Source organism: Lynx rufus, unplaced genomic scaffold, assembly GCF_022079265.1.
Source record: "Lynx rufus isolate CCGP_SWC_20201006 ecotype Redwood Valley unplaced genomic scaffold, mLynRuf1.p SCAF_21, whole genome shotgun sequence".
NCBI lineage: Eukaryota > Metazoa > Chordata > Mammalia > Carnivora > Felidae > Lynx > Lynx rufus.
Window position 1 is genome coordinate 6147972 of NW_025814836.1, and position 17016 is coordinate 6164987.

General features: G+C 41.1%; 1 protein-coding gene across 1 annotated transcript in view; it reads right to left on the bottom strand.

The window, feature by feature from the left end:
* The window catches only part of LOC124517412 (neuronal acetylcholine receptor subunit alpha-7-like), a 112350-nt gene that overhangs the window by 8947 nt on the left and 86387 nt on the right, over nt 1-17016 (bottom strand). The window contains 3 exon segments of the mRNA XM_047086851.1: nt 482-676; nt 1443-1610; nt 6891-6970. Coding sequence (XP_046942807.1) covers nt 482-676; nt 1443-1610; nt 6891-6970 — 443 coding nt within the window.

A 17016-nucleotide genomic window follows, 5' to 3' on the forward strand; every position in this document is an offset into this window, starting at 1 on the left:
CACCATTCCAAATCTTAGTTTTCTTATCTTTGTATTGGATCTTAAGGAATCACCCTGTGGACAGCAATATACAGATGCAAACTGGTACTAGACTAAACTGTTCCCTGTCCATAACAAATGCTGGTCAGTTGCTACCAAGGAACAGGATTGGGTGGCAGGAGAGGAGAAAGCAAGGCCCCTCAGGACAGAACTCAGTAGTCTCTCGCTGGGCATTTTTATATTCTATGCAGGATCACAGGATCCTTCAGGTTCTCAGGAGGGCATGGACATCCAGCATGGAGCCTAGATCAGGAGCCTGTGGTGTCAGGAAGATGCCCTGGGCTGGCAGGTCAGCGTGTGATGCACCAAGAAGGCTCTGCAACATCTCTGCACCCAGAGCCGTGACAAGTCCTGCACTGTCCACAGTGATCCCTACAGCACTGACCTGGAGGCCAGGCCTCCTGTCCTGTTGCAGACTCCCACCCAAGATCAGGACACTTACCCAGGGATATTTTCTCCCCAGAATCTGCAGGGAGCAAGAAGACGAGGAGGGCCAGCGCAGAGATGAGCACACAGGGGATGAGCAGGTTGAGGCCATAGTAGAGGGTCCTGCGGCGAATGGTCACTGTGAAGGTGACATCTGGGTACGGCTCTTTGCAGCACTCATAGAACTTCTCACTCCGCTTGCCTGGGATTCCTCCATTAGCAGGGGGTGGGAAGGAACCATTGTCTGAATAAAATTACCCTGCTTGTTTATTTTAATGAGCATATCACACAAATGACCATGGGGTTTGTTGAGTGCTAAAAACCTGGATAATCAGTGTTTGAATAAACTATTTGTTTATTCAAAGAGGCCCAGAAAACTCCCTAGTCTTTTCTATGTAAGAACACAGCCAGAAGACAGCCATCTATGAATCAGGAAGCAGGCCCTCAGCAGACACCAGATCTGCCAGTGCCTTGATCTTAAACTTCTAGCCTTCAGAACTGTGAGAAATAAATTTCTATTGTTTATAAGCCACCCAGTCTATGGTATTCCATTATAGCAGCCTGAAAGGACTAAGACACCAGGATTATAAATAATACATTATAAGCTTTACACCATTATAAATGTAATTATTGTTTTTCTATTTAAAATCATCAAATATAGTTTCCCACGAATTGCAATTTACTGTCCAGCCTGATTTTAGGAATGGAGCAGATTCTAATATAAAGATGCCTATACTAGCACTGACTTGTTTAACTACATACTTTTCATGGAAAGCATTGAATTTTCTAATTGTTTTTTTTTTTTTTTTGGTTGTTGTTCTCATTGTATAGCTCTCAGTAAATTACAGAGATTGCTGCAGGGTTCAATAAATGTTCACACTGAAAAGCAGAGTGGAAAATCCCAAACTTTTAAAGCCAGCACAGGAATAAAGTGGCTTTCTACAAGGCCACTGGTCTCATGTCTTTGCTAGACTTACCCACAAGGTCCCATTCTCCGTTTGGGATATAGCCGCTGATATCTGCCTCTTGCATCTGTAGATCCAAGGACCACCCTCCGTAGGACCAGGACCCAAACTTGAGTTTGCACTGCTGCACATCAAAGGGGAACCAGCGCACATCAATGTAACAGGAGCTCTTGAATATGCCTACGTGGACAATGAAAACGGCCAGAAAAACTGAAATGGAAGGTGACTAAAATGGAAGGTGACTGCTTTAAATACACAGCATCTCACACTGTTGGTGGGAATGTAAACTGGTGCAGTCATTAAGAAAACTGTATGGAGATTCCTAAAAAAAATTAAAAATAGAACTACTATATGATCCAGTGACCCCACTTTTGGGTATATATCTGAAGGAAACAAAATCATTACTTGGAAGAGATATCTTCACTCCCATGTTCATCGTGTTCATTACAGCATCATTTGCAATAGCCAAGACACAGAATCAACCTAAGTATTCATTGATGGACAAATAAATAAAGGCAAAGATTATCAAATCTCTCTCTCTCTCTCTCTCTCTCTCACGCACACACACACACACACAATGGATAATACTATTCAGCCTTAAAATAAGATGGAAATCCTGTCATTTGCAATAACATGTGTGAAGCTGGAGAGCACTGTGCCAAGTGAAATAAACCAAAGACAAATACTATGTGATCTCATATGTAGATTTTGAAAAAAAAAAAAAAAAAAAAAAGGAAACAACTGAACTCACAGAAGTGTTGAAATGCCAGGAGCTGGGGGTGGTGGGGAAACGGAGAGGAGTTGGTCAAAGGGGACAATCTTTCAGTTACAAGATGAGTAAGTTCTAAGGCTCAAATGTACTACATGCTGACTCTAGTTAAAAATATCGTATACTTGAAATTTGCTAAGAGAGTGGATCTTAAACATTCTCATGGAAAGCAAAACCAAACTCAGCCATGTGAGGGGATAGATATGTTAACTTGATTGTGGAAATCATTTTACAATGTATATGTACATTGTCATCATGTTGTACACCTCATTACATTTTCATTTGCCAACTGTACTTCAATGAAGCCGGAAAAAAATTAAAATATAAATAATATATTTTAAAATACAAAAAAATACAGGGGCGCCTGGGTTGCTCAGTCAGTTAAGTGTCTGACTTCAACTCAGGTCATGAACTCGCGGTTCATGAGTTCAAACCCTTGCATTGAGCTCTGTGCTGACAGTTCAGAGTCTGGAGCTTGCTTCAGATTCTGTGTCTCCCTCTCTCTCTGCCCCTCCCCCACAATGCTCTCTCTCTCCTTCAAAAATAAATATATTAATGTTTAAAAATTTTTAAATATAAAAAATATATTTTTAAATTTAAAATATAAATAATTCAAATAAATAAATACATACATACAGAGCAATCCTTTGATTTCGATCCTCAATATGCTGTTCATAATATGCAGTGCCTATTCTTCATGGCCTAGGAAAGGGCTGACGAGTTATACAACACATTACTTATGATTTCAGCACGTCTTTTTAAGGAGGGCCTCATGCACACATTGTTCTGACCCACCTGTGTTCCCTTCGAGAGGAGGTGACGTAGGCTTCTGGGCATCTAGACTAGGGGTGAGTAGAGAAGCATTCAGCCCCTGCTCCTCCAAACTACAGCTAGACCTGTCCAGAATAAGCTTGGACATTTTTGGGAGATGTCTAGAAAGAAAACTTGGGTGAAGCTTTCTTGTTTTTTTTTTTTTTTTAAATTCAAAGACAACACCTTTATGCTCCATCGAAGACTGTTCTGAGGGATTTCTGTGCAAAGAATTAGAAGTTCTGTAAACTTGCCATGCCTGTGTATCTTCAATCTCTAAATAATAAGAAAGAAGAATAGAAAAAAATCCCAGAGAAATTGATAAAAATGACAAAGCGTTTATTTAGAAGCAGAATATGAAAGGGATATGAATATGAAAGAATATGTGTGTCTGTGTCTGTGTCTGTGTGTGTTTGTGTGTCTCTGTTTGGTGGGGGGGGCGCAGCGTGGGCATTTTCCTTATGTTAAAAATTGAGAAAATACTTGGTTATCTAGAAATCTATGTAGGGAATAATTTTAACTAGTTTAAATTCTAGATTACGAACAGAACAAAGACTGGTAAGTTTAAATTGAAGGCATAGCGCTTGGGCACAAGTGACAGTTTCCATTGAAACGAGTGATTCCAGGGGCACCTGGGTGGCTCAGTCCGTTGGGCGTCTGACTTCGGCTCAGGTCATGATCTCACTGTTTGTGAGTTTGAGCCCCACGTCAGGCTCTGGGCTGACAGCTCAGAGCCTGGAGCCTGGTTCAGATTCTGTGTCTCCTTCTCTCTCTGCCCCTTCCCTACTTGTGTTCTGTCAATCTCTATCAAAAATAAATAAATGTAAAAAAAATTAAAAAAAAAACAAAGAAAAAGAGTAAGTCCAAGCTAAGACAAGTTGGGAGTGAATTTCTTCCAGGTCAGAGAGGAGACCAGATAAACCCTTCTAGCAATTTATGCCCATGTACTCCTCCCTGCCCAGAGAAAGGCCAGAAGGCAAGAGAAGGCACAAAGAGCTAACTAAGGGTGCCTCTATTCCTGCGGACAGAGTCAGCTCTGTACATTTCTGCTACTAAATTTAAAAAAGAATGAATGGAGGAAGGGATGTAACAGCCTTGCAAACACAACCCTCACCCCACAACCAAGTTAGGAGAGGGTAATAACTTCCTGTCCCCTCAAGTCCCTTTAAATATGATGTTCAGTGTTACACCCAATGTTCATGGGCATCTGGAAGTCAATACAGACACTGCCCTCCCATTAATGGGCTAGATCCCTTCAAACCTACATTGCCTGTAGAAAATGTAACTCTATAACTGAATTATTCCATTTCTATGAAATGGCCAGAGAAAGAAAATCTCTAGTGACAGAAAGCAGATCAATGGTGGCCTGAGGCTGGCAGTGAGTATGGGGATTAACTGCAGACCAGCACAAAGGATCTTTTCAGGGTGATAAAAAATGTTCTAGGAGCGCCTGGGTGGGTTAGTCAGTTAAGCGTCTGACTCTTGGTTGCAGCTCAGGTCATGATCTCATGGTTCGTAAGATGGACCCTCATATTGGCTCTACAGGCTGATAGCTCAGGGTCTGTGTGGGAGTGTCTCTCTCCCTCTCTCTCTGCCCCTCCCTTGCTTGCACTTTCACTCTCAAAATAAATAACCTTAAAAAAATAATGTCCTAACACTAGATTGTGGTAATAGCTGTACAACTCTGTGAATTCACTAAAAATCATTGAATTATACAGTTAAAAGCAGTGAATTGTATGATATGTAAATTATACTTCAATAAAGCTGTTATAAAAATATGAAATAGAAAAGAAGGTAATTTCATAACCAAGTCTCTATTTCAAATCTTGTACCCAAAACATTTTTTTTTTTTTTGCCTGTGCTTCATTACATGAACAGAACATCATCCCAGATCTGTTCTACATGACCCCCAGGGCACAGTCTTGCTGCCCCAGACCAGAAAGTTCCAAACTTCTCCTGCCAATGTATGGAAGACTCCCACACTCACAGCACAACATGCCTGTCCTTACCAGGCTCCTGGGGCCATGGAGGCTGGGACACAGGAATGAAGCCCCAGAGGGGGCTATTGCACACAGGCAGCTTGGGGCTCAGGAGTACTGCTTCTTGTAGCTGAAAATAGCTTCAGCCTTCAAAACAATCTGTAACACCATATTCTTGTATACTGATGACTACTGGAGATAGTTTTTTAAAATAGCCCTCATAATAAAAGCTGCAACTCACAGCCTGGTGAAAAAGAATGTCTGTGCATGTGATGGAAGGCTCATCCCATAGCTTCAGTCTCCAACGGTCTCCACTGTTAGGTGGAAAGCCTGCTTGTGCTGGGGGAGGGGTGAAGGAACTGGGGAAAGTAAAATGGAAGCACGTGCTTTAAAACAGAAAACCTGAAAATCTATAGCTCTTCAGTCTGTACAAACATTATTGAGAGTTACCTGCCTTTGATGGATTTAATCACTTACACATTCATTTATGGACAGGTACCTGGTTGATTAGTGGTGGTTCTAAGGTGTATAAACATGGAATCTTCCCATGGGATGCTTATCCTCCACTAAGGAGGAAGAGCATTTAAGCAACAACTCAGGAGGCAAGGCCAGCTTTGCTGTGCTGTGAAATGAATAAGAAGGTATACGTGTGGTGTACAGTGTGTGTATGTGGGGGGGTGTGTTGTTGGTGTGTGGGTATGTGTGAGGGAGGTATGTGTGTGGGGTGTATATGTGGGGTTTGTGGTATGTGTATGGTGTATAATGTGTGTGTGTGTGGTGTAGGTGTGTGTGTGTGTGCGGGGGGTGGTGTGGTGCATGTATGTGTATGGGGGAGGTATATATGTGGGGTGTTTTGTGTGCCTCATGTTCTAAAAATTTAATCCACAGTGAATGCAAGTCCCCCTTGTCAGGTCATTTCCCGTTCTCCTTAAAACCTGCAATCTGGGCAACCCTGGACATTTTCTGGTAGGTGGTGTGTAATGTGTATGCATGTATGTGTTGTGCAGGGGGTGGTAGGTGTGTGGGTATGGTGTGTGTGTGTGTGTGTGTGTGTGTGTGTGTGTTGGTGGTGAGGTGGGGGGTGGTTGCAGATTGCCTGGGAGCAGGAAGTTAAATGGTTGCAGTGGGGAAATAATCCTGGAAAGAACATGCAAAAAATCATCTCAAAGATTTCTAAAACTCTGTTAATACCTACATGCCTCAAAGCATTAAAACCCAGGTTCCTCATGCTCTATATTATTCAGTGAACAGCCCAGGGCCCAGTGAATTGACAGAAATGATGGGCTTTTGGGAAAAAAAAATCAATCCCAGGAAGCAGTTAACCATCAACTGGTTGGGAAGGAGAAGAGAAGCTCAGTTAGGAATAAGTCATTGATGAGCCCCGCTTTGAAATCACTTGCTCTTATACCCAACACCCAAGTCCTCTGTAACACACACACTCAAGAAGCCAGCAAGTCCACCATCTCGCCCCAACACCTGAAGAGCAGCACCTGCCAAGATACGCAGTCTGGTGGGAGGGGAAATGGTGAGCTGAAATGGGTGGAGAGAATGGCCAGGGTTGCCCAGCTTGCAGGTTTTAAGGAGAACTGAAAATGACCTGACAAGGGGGACTTGCATTCACTGTGGATTCAATTTAAAGAACATGAGGCACACAATAAGAACATATGACACATGCCACCAAAGACAGTTTGAGCCATGACCCCAAGACAAAAAAAAAAAAGGGAAAGATGGCATCATCAAGTTCAGGAAATACATGCAAGCACACAGGGAAGAAAACAGGAAGGGGTGGTTGTGAATGAGGCAAAGGAGGCCCACCACTAGTGTGAGCAACCATTGGGGGATTAGCACCCCAAACATGCCGAAATTGTCTAACTACAGGAGGACAAAGGAAGTGGATCTTACCTGGAGGGAGGTACTGGCAATGTCCAGAAGAATTAACTAACACGTTGGTGTGGAATGTGGCATCAAATCGCTCATCAGCACTAGAAACACAAAAAGGATTTCATGAGTCAGCACTGCCAGGCAGTGGGTTTCCCATGCCCTTAGGTCTGTCGTGACTGTGCTGGAATAGCTCTGGCAGGTGCTACTCTTCGCGCTTGGGTCATGCCACCATTCACAGCCTGCCTGGGAGATCTCAGAGCAGAGGTTGGTAGAGGCCAATGTCCACCATCACCCCCTCATTTCATATGAACTGTTATTTTCATATGCATATAAAACAAAGTTCTCAGCAAAAGTCAATCCTGAAGACAATTTCATAGGACAGGAGCAGATGAGAAATTTCTATCTATCTGTAGGGTAGAAGCTCTCTGCCATTGACAGCCCCATGCAGGCATGGATTTTGATCCACTGTCCTCAAAGCTCCAGTTCCAGTCTCCTGAATGTGCCCAATGCTTGGTTGATGCTTATCCAATACATCTTGAATGACTGAAGCTGCAAGCGCAGGAGGTTGCCAGGCATAGGCAGAGCCCAGAGGCATACTGGGTACCATGAATAGCAATGACGGGAATGTGGGCAGGTGAAGAGAGAAGAATTAGGTATAAGTTTTAGATAGATCCTCCCCAGCCCCCTCCCTGCACATGTTCAGAAACTCCTGCAGCCAGCACTTAACAAATTCTATAAAGGGGATGGGAAGAAGACACAAAATAGGAAGAAAGAACAACAATTAAAGCCAACAGCCCTTATTATCCATGTCTTTTATTTTCTGTATTCTGATGCTTTGCTGACCCTGGATGAAGTGTGCCCCCCTTCCGCTCCCAGGTTAGCCAGTTCCCAGAGATAGCAGACAACTTGTTCACCAGTGTATCTCTCAAATGCAAACCATCAAATCCAGAGCCCACGCCCCAGCCACCTCCTTTATCAGGGTTTCATATTCTAGGCCTCTGTCCCTCTGCCCTAATAACCAGAGGGCCAGGTACCAGACAGCTAGGGACAGCCCCTATCACCCAGAGCCCACTGAAATTATTCACACTGGCCAATCTGAACTCGGCTCATCCTGCCTCACCAGTTCCATTCCACGGAAACCACAACAAAGGCTCTTGCCCATGTTCCCCCTTCACTCCCTCTGCCTCCTGACCCACCCCGGTGTTTTCTTGTGTGGGTCTGCATGGTGTGCTATGCTTCCTGTTTCTAGGGAACTGTGAATAAAAACTGCTTCCTCCATGACAGCTACTTCTGTGTCTGTATCTGTTAGCATACCTCATTAAAACAAATCCTGGCTATCCTTAAATAAAAAGAAACAGAACTCCCTCAAGAAAATACAGGCAGTGGGTCAAAATGCTAGCACCAAGGAGTTAAGTTCCTCTCCTTTTAGCAACTGGGGACCTGTAGTAAGTCTGCATACTTCTGCAGAGGCTGGGGCAGCCTTTCCTAATCCTGAGGTCCTCTGAAAGGGAAACTCAGAGGCACAAGATATTTGAGGACAGCACTCAGCATGAGAGACACAATTAAAGACACAGAAAAGATCCAAGAAGAAGAAGTGAACGAAAGGAACAAAAAAAAATTGCTCCTTAAAAAAGTAATATCCTCACAGAAATTCAAGAGGATATTGCATTTAGTAAAACACAGCAATACGAAAATTAAATTTTGACTTATGAAATAAATGTTTATAGACAGGTAGGAGGTCTGGCTGATAAGAATCACAAAGATGAAATGTGAGACATTGATGAAGAGGGCCTTCAGAGTACAAGGCCAGGAGAACTCACTCAACAGCTGCTGGAGAAACAACAGGGGCAATGGGTGGGAGGGAAGGGCCAAAGAAATCACACAGAGAAATTCTAGGGCTGAAAGAAACCAGTCAAGCATGAAGGCAAAGAGAGGCACCTTCAAGAACATTAAAGGCCTTACAGAGCTTGTGTCCCACGTGCTAGACTTGAGGATGAGCTCTAGGAAAATGAGAGTGAATACTGAAAAAGAAGAAATAAACTTTTGAACTAAAACTAAGTATGAGGGCAGGTGGGTGGTTCAGAGGGTTAAGTGTCCGATTCTGGATTTCAGCTCAGGTCCTGATATCATGGCTCAAGATCTAGCACCTGCATGGGGCTCTGCGCCGACGGAGTGGAGCCTGCTTGGGATTCTCTCACCCTCTCTCTGCCCCTCCCCTGCTCGTGTATACGCTCTCTCTCTCAAAATAAATAAATAAACATTTAAATAAATAAATAAATTGGGGTGCCTGGGTGGCTCAGTTGGTTGAGTGTCTGACTTCAGCTCAGGTCATGATCTCACGGTTTGTGAGTTCGAACCCCACATCAGTCTCTGTGCTGACAGCTCAGAGCCTGGACCCTGCTTCAGTTTCGGTGTCTCCCCCTCTCTCTGCCCCTTCCCTCTCTCAAAAATAAACATTAAATTTTTTCTAAATAAAAAATTATAAAATAAATAAATAAATAAATAAAACTAGGGATCAAGAAAATGGATTTCCATGATGAGCTGTGCAGTGGACCTAGAAAAGGCACAGAGGGGGTGTGTTTACACATTACAGCAAGATACGAGGTGTCTCTGAAGAGACTCAAGTAGATTCAGAGCAATAGAGAGAAGAAATAAGCTGGAAAACACCACAGATTCTGTTAAAGACACATTAAAAAAAATCACTGTAATAAGAAAAAGAAATGTCAACCACAAACTCTGCGGAAAACACTGTACAAAAAAAGTCAGGGTGTGAATATGAAACAAAAATGTGATGATGTGCAGAGGAAGAAGGAAGAGAGAGAGACTAAGCCACCACAAAAGGATAATCCTTTGAGATGAAGGACACACCCACCTCCTTAACTCTGAGCACACACCAAGGGAGAAGGAGGAGGGGGCAGGCTCAAGGTGCAAATATTCTTTGCTTGACTGTGGTCTGTACCCGACTGTCTCAATGAATCACATGATAAACAGGGACTAGGCACAAAATAGCTGAAAATGTGGACCTTCACAAAATCACTTTATACCATATCATGATTTTCAAACTGAGTTCTCAGGAACCATGAGATTCTGTGGATGTGCTTTGGAGTTTCTGTAAATGTTTATTCCAACATCTCATTTCCTTGTATTTTAAAATGCTAATAAAAGTCCAAACCCACTCAAATTTTTACAAAATTTTAACTCTTCAGAATAGACTACCTACCAGTGGATTAATGCATGTGGCCCATTTAACTCCTTTTTTGGTGGAAGTTTAAGCTAAAACTTCTCTTGGCATGGTTATGCTGTATTTATAAACCTCTTGTGAATGAGTTACCCAGTAAGACTTCAGTTTTGCACTGCTCTTTTTAAAACTTCACATTTGAGCCTACAATTCCAGCTCAGAACCAGCACATGTTTCCACCTCTGTAGCTACAACTGAGAGCACCGTGCGATTCATGACAGAGGATACATAGTTTTGCTTATTTTAAGCTTGGGTTTCTTCTCTGATTTTTACATTTATAACAAAGACTGTGAGCATCTGTTAGATCAGTGACTCAATTCTAGAAGGAAAAAAAAAAATTCCTCCAAGCTCTTCCTCCATACATTTGGATCAATTTTATTTTTATTTTTTTTTATATATGAAATTTATTGACAAATTGGTTTCCATACAACACCCAGTGCTCATCCCAAAAGGTGCCCTCCTCAATACCCATCACCCACCCTCCCCTCCCTCCCACCCCCCATCAACCCTCAGTTTGTTCTCAGTTTTTAAGTCTCTTATGCTTTGGCTCTCTCCCACTCTAACCTCTCTTTTTTTTTTTTTCCTTCCCCTCCCCCATGGGTTCCTGTTAAGTTTCTCAGGATCCACATAAGAGTGAAACCATATGGTATCTGTCTTTCTCTGTATGGCTTATTTCACTTAGCATCACACTCTCCAGTTCCATCCACGTTGCTACAAAAGGCCATATTTCATTTTTTCTCATTGCCACGTAGTATTCCATTGTGTATATAAACCACAATTTCTTTATCCATTCATCAGTTGATGGACATTTAGGCTCTTTCCATAATTTGGCTATTGTTGAGAGTGCTGCTATGAACATTGGGGTACAAGTGCCCCTATGCATCAGTACTCCTGTATCCCTTGGGTAAATTCCTAGCAGTGCTATTGCTGGGTCATAGGGTAGGTCTATTTTTAATTTTCTGAGGAACCTCCACACTGCTTTCCAGAGCGGCTGCACCAATTTGCATTCCCACCAACAGTGCAATAGGGTTCCCGTTTCTCCACATCCTCTCCAGCATCTGTAGTCTCCTGATTTGTTCATTTTGGCCACTCTGACTGGCGTGAGGTGATACCTGAGTGTGGTTTTGATTTGTATTTCCCTGATAAGGAGCGACGCTGAACATCTTTTCATGTGCCTGTTGGCCATCTGGATGTCTTCTTTAGAGAAGTGTCTATTCATGTTTTCTGCCCATTTCTTCACTGGGTTATTTGTTTTTCGGGTGTGGAGTTTGGTGAGCTCTTTATAGATTTTAGATACTAGCCCTTTGTCCGATATGTCATTTGCAAATATCTTTTCCCATTCCGTTGGTTGCCTTTTAGTTTTGTTGGTTGTTTCCTTTGCTGTGCAGAAGCTTTTTATCTTCATAAGGTCCCAGTAATTCATTTTTGCTTTTAATTCCCTTGCCTTTGGGGATGTGTCGAGTAAGAGATTGCTACGGCTGAGGTCAGAGAGGTCTTTTCCTGCTTTCTCCTCTAAGGTTTTGATGGTTTCCTGTCTCACATTTAGGTCCTTTATCCATTTTGAGTTTATTTTTGTAAATGGTGTGAGAAAGTGGTCTAGTTTCAACCTTCTGCATGTTGCTGTCCAGTTCTCCCAGCACCATTTGTTAAAGAGGCTGTCTTTTTTCCATTGGATGTTCTTTCCTGCTTTGTCAAAGATGAGCTGGCCATACGTTTGTGGGTCTAGTTCTGGGGTTTCTATTCTATTCCATTTGGATCAATTTTAATTGAAGACTCTTGAGATCACAAGACAAATGAGTAAAATCAAGATAAAAATCTGTTTCCATTAGCCAACAGTTTACCTATGTGACTCACTGATTTTTAAATGCGGTCCAACCAAAATAGAATATTGAAGACAAACAGAATTGTAACTCTGTCATCATTATCAAAATTCAAATCTTAATATTTTTTGGCAGTTTTAGAATTCTTGTCCATTTTATACATAAATGATATAAAAGTAAACTCCTGTAATAATTGTATGTTAATACCATTTTATCTGTTTTGGCCATGATAACTGGAGATAAAGTTTGAAAAAGGGCCCTATTGCTAAAAACTGAGTCTGAAAACAGCTCTCCAAGGCAGGTAATGAAGTCCCTATGAAACATGAGTAGCCGAAACCACTGCAGTGACACAGGAGGTGACAGTGTCAGTGCTGTTTGGCTTCCGGCCCAGCACTATGTGCATTCAGTGATGTACAATGGGGGTGCAGCAGATAGTGACCATGAGGCCATGTGGTAACACAGTCTTGCAGCCAGCAGAAACTGATAACCATGGGTTGGGATGGGTCCAAGGACTCAGTTCATTCCTCTTTCTGCTCTGTTGTGCATGTGAACCTTTCTGTATTAAACAGTTTGAATATATATACTAATATATATTAGAACACGATGTGCTCACAGAGTTCTTGACAACTTAGGCACATGGCCCCTTCATTACCTTCGAGGGCTCCTCTCTCTAGCTGCCTGGGTCCTTGTCCAGCCAGCGAAGGGCAGACAGGCTCCCACCCCCACCACTGATGGGGCAACAAGGGCAATGGGCCTTGGTCATTGAAAAGTGACCATGGACAGGAGGGATATTTAGCCTAAATATTCACGGTTCAGGTCCTATGTCCTTAGTGGGGTGGTCAGGAAAGAAAGGGCATCTGGATATGCTCTAAAGATGGGCAGAACTCCAGCAGGTGGAAAGGAAAGTTGCTATATCCCCAACAGAAGGCATGATCTGATCACATATCTGGAGGTTAACTAGACAGAGGGAAACTTCATGAAGGTGTGGTTTGTCTGGACCCTGAGGTGAGTGAGGTATTGCCCCAACACCTTATCTTAGCACTTGCCTCAGCAGCAAAGGCTAGCATGGAGGCTTGAGAGCAAACTGTGGGTGGCTATGACTGCAGGATCCAGGAGTCAATCAATGCTTATGGAATTAATTACAAGCTGTGCTTTCAGAAGCCATTGAAGGCACGGCCAGCAGAGGTGAACCCTGGAGGTCTGGGATTAGATTTCTTCCTGTTTTCCATTCCCTAGGGCTTGCTCTGTGCCTAGTTCCACCCCTGACTCCTGGCCTGGGAAGCAGAGCCTCTGAACCCAGCTCAGTGCAGCCTCCTGCTTAGCCTGCCCTACAGCAGTGACCCCCACTGAGGAGCATGGAGGAGCTCAGCCTCAAGCCAGGGAAAAGAAACTGAACATACCACCCCCAGAATCCTTTGGTCCTGGAGTCTGGCTGTCAGTGCCCTGAGAGAGAAGAACAGGGTGACCAGCCATCAAGAAAGCCCAGAAAGTCAACTCCCAACAGGCCACATACTCACTAAACTATGATTCTACATGTAGGTAATTCTGAAAGAAAGAGGAAAAAAAAAAATCCAGGGTCACCCTGCTGTACCAAAGAGGGTAGGCACTAGGTATGTGGGTTCATGAAGACTCTAATGAATAAGGATTCATGTACAATCCGCCCCATTCCCTCTGAGCTCACATTGTCCTTGAAAGAAGGACGGAAAAGCAGAAGAGATGAAAAATGATCTCAACTGTTCTTACCACAAAATGAAATAATGATTATGTGATGTGATAGAAGTATTAGCTAATGTTACAGTGGTAATTAAATTGCAATATATATTTGTATCAATACATTGCACACAGTAAACTTACATACGGTTATAGGTCAATTATATCTCAATAAAATTTTTTAAAAAATAAAATTAAAACATTGGAAGGAAAAAAAGTAAAGGGGGAAGAAATAGAGAGCCAATCTATCTCAAAAGACAGTGGATCAAGGTATCATTTATTTTAAATCTCTTTTTTAAAAAAGCTATCAATTACATGTTAAGACATCTCTGATATAAAGTATGTTTAGATTTCAGAGGGGAAAACAGTCTGTTTAGAATAGATGAATTTTTTTTCAAAAGAGTAATATGAGACTCTTAAATACAGGAAACAAACTGAGGGGTGATGGGGAGGTAGGAGAGAGGGAAAAATGGGTGATGGGCATTGAGGAGGGCACTTGTTGGGATGAACACTGGGTGTTGTATGTAAGCGATGAATCATTGGAATCTACCCCCAAAACCAAGAGCACACTGCATACACTGTATGTTAGCCAACTTGACAATAAATTATATTAAAAAAAAAAAGAGTAGTAAGTCCTTTTTCGGGATACTTTTAGTTCTGTATTTTACTCTAAAATGTTAAAGGTCTACTGCCAGCAATGTGGCCAGTCACAGTCTGTGAACAAAAAGTCTTGAACAGAACTGAAATTTTATGGCCATTTCTACCTGTCAGAGATCCCAAGGGACAGATATCTGGGCATCAGCTGGAAGCTTCCAGAGCAATATATTCAATCTGTTCTTTATCCGCCAATTTACATGTTAAGTGGCATGTAACATGGATGTTATTATAATAATTGAATGTAACATTGGATGGATTATAACCATGTTATAAATAAGAAAATGTTATTACAGTATGTATCAAGTTTCTGAGCTCCCTATTTTGTTCCTTGAATTATATGACTATCTCTGACCTAGTACAATATCATCTTAATTACTACAACATAATGAAATGTTGGTATTTGGCAGAGTAAGTCCCCCAACTTTGTTCTTTTGTTTAAACATTGTATCACTGGGGCACCTGGGTGGCTCAGTCCATTAAGTATCTGACTTCAGCTCAGGTCATGATCTCATGGTTATTGGGTTTGAGCCCTGCATCAGGCTCTGTACTGCCTGCTTGGGATTCTCTCTCCCTTCCTCCCTGCCCCTCCACAACTCACTATCTCTCTTCCTCAAAATAAATAAACTTAAAAAAAAATTTTAAATGTTGCATCACCTACCCTTTACTCATCATTGTAAATTACAGGATCCACTTGTCCACTCCCACTAAGACCTTGCTGAGACTTCAGTTGCAATCACATTAAATTTATAGAATAGTTTGGGAAAATTGGGCATCTTTGCAATATTCAATTTTCATATAAATATGATATAACTCATCATTTATTTTGGTCTTTCTTATATTTATTTTTATTGGTACTTATAAACACTTGCAGATATTGGAAATAAAATTTGTTAAATTACATTTTCTAATTGTCACATGGGTAAAGAAATACATTCAATATTTTTACACTTGTCTTATATCCAATATATTTTGTCTAGGTAGTCTCTAAAAGTTTTTTTTTTTTATGTAAAGAAATTGCATATTCTATGAATGATGATAATTTAGTTTATTCCTTTCTAATACTTGATGTTTTATTCCTTTGTTTTCATTACTACTTAAATTCATACCATTGTTAAGATATGTGATGGCAATGATTATCCTTATTTGTTCCACATACAGAAACTTCTAAATGTTTGAACTTTAAATGGGTAAAGACCTTACATCAAGTGAAATTAAGTTTTATTCTATTTCAGGGTGCCTGGTGGCTCAGTTGATTAAGTGTCTGACTTTTGATCTCAGCTCAGGTCATGATCTCATGGTTTGTGTGTTTGAGCTCCTCGCTGATAGTGAGGAGTCTGCTTTGGATTCTCTCTCTCTCCCTCTCTCTCTGCCAATAGCCAGCTTGCCCATGTGTGCTCTCTCTCTCAAAAAAATAAACTTAAAACAAAAGTTTTATTCTATTTCACAAGTGGGTATTAAACACTGTCAGTTGATTTTTCTGTACTTACCAAGATGATCACATAATTTTTCTCCATTCTGTAAACAGGATGAGTCATATAAATGGATTTTTCTAAAGTTAAACAAAACTCATATTTCTAACAGAAAACTAAATTTGATAGGATTTATTTTTAATTATTGCTAGATTTAGTGAGCTAATATTGTAGTTAAGATTTATACATGTATATTCATAATTGACATTATACACTAGATGGAACTTGCCTATAAAACCCACCTTTTCCTTTCTTTTTCAAAACATATTAACCAAGAAAATGAAATTGCAGGCTTCAGATGTGGAGAAAATGTTTGAAAAAGACATACCTGATAAAGAATATAATCTAAAATACACAAAGAACTCTTGAAACTCAACAATAAGGGGAAAAAAAAAACAACCTAATTAAAAAATGAGCCAGAAACCTGAACAGACACATCAACAAAGATATACAGATGTCAAATAAGCATAATAAAAGATTCTCCACATCATATGTCATTAGGGAAATGCAAATTAAAATGAGAAACATTTCTTAGATGGCCAAAATCCAGAACACTGACACCAAACGCTGACAAGGATATGGAGCAAGAAAAACTCTGATTCATTAATGGTGGGAATACAAAATGGTACAGTCACTTGGGGCTATAGTTTGGCAGTTTTTTACAAAACTAAACATACTCTTACCACACAATCCAACAATCATACTCCTTGGTATTTACCCAAAGGAGCTGAAAGCTTATGTATGTAATACACAAAAATCTGCACATGGATGTTTGTAGTAGCTTTATCCATAATTCCTAAAATTTGGAAGCAACCAAGATGTCTTTCAGTAGGTGACTGGATAAATCAACTGTGATACATCCAGACAATGGGAAATTATTCAGCAATAAAAAGAAATGAGCTAACAAGCCATGAAAAGACATGTAGGAACCTTAAATGCTTATTACTAGGCCAATTTGAAAAGGCTACATATGTAGGATTCCAACTATAAGACATTCCAGAAAAGGCAAAACTGCCAGGGGTTGTGGTGAGGGAGGGATAAATAGGTGGGGTAGAAAATGTTTAGGGCAGTGAAACTACTCTGTGTGATATCACAATGGTGGATATATGTCATTATACATTTGTCCAAACCCAGAGAATGTATATGAAGAGTGAACCCTAAATGAAACTATACTTAGGTAATAATGATGTGTTAATGTAAGTTCATCAATTGTATCAAATGTACCACTCTGATGTGAGACACTGATAATGGAG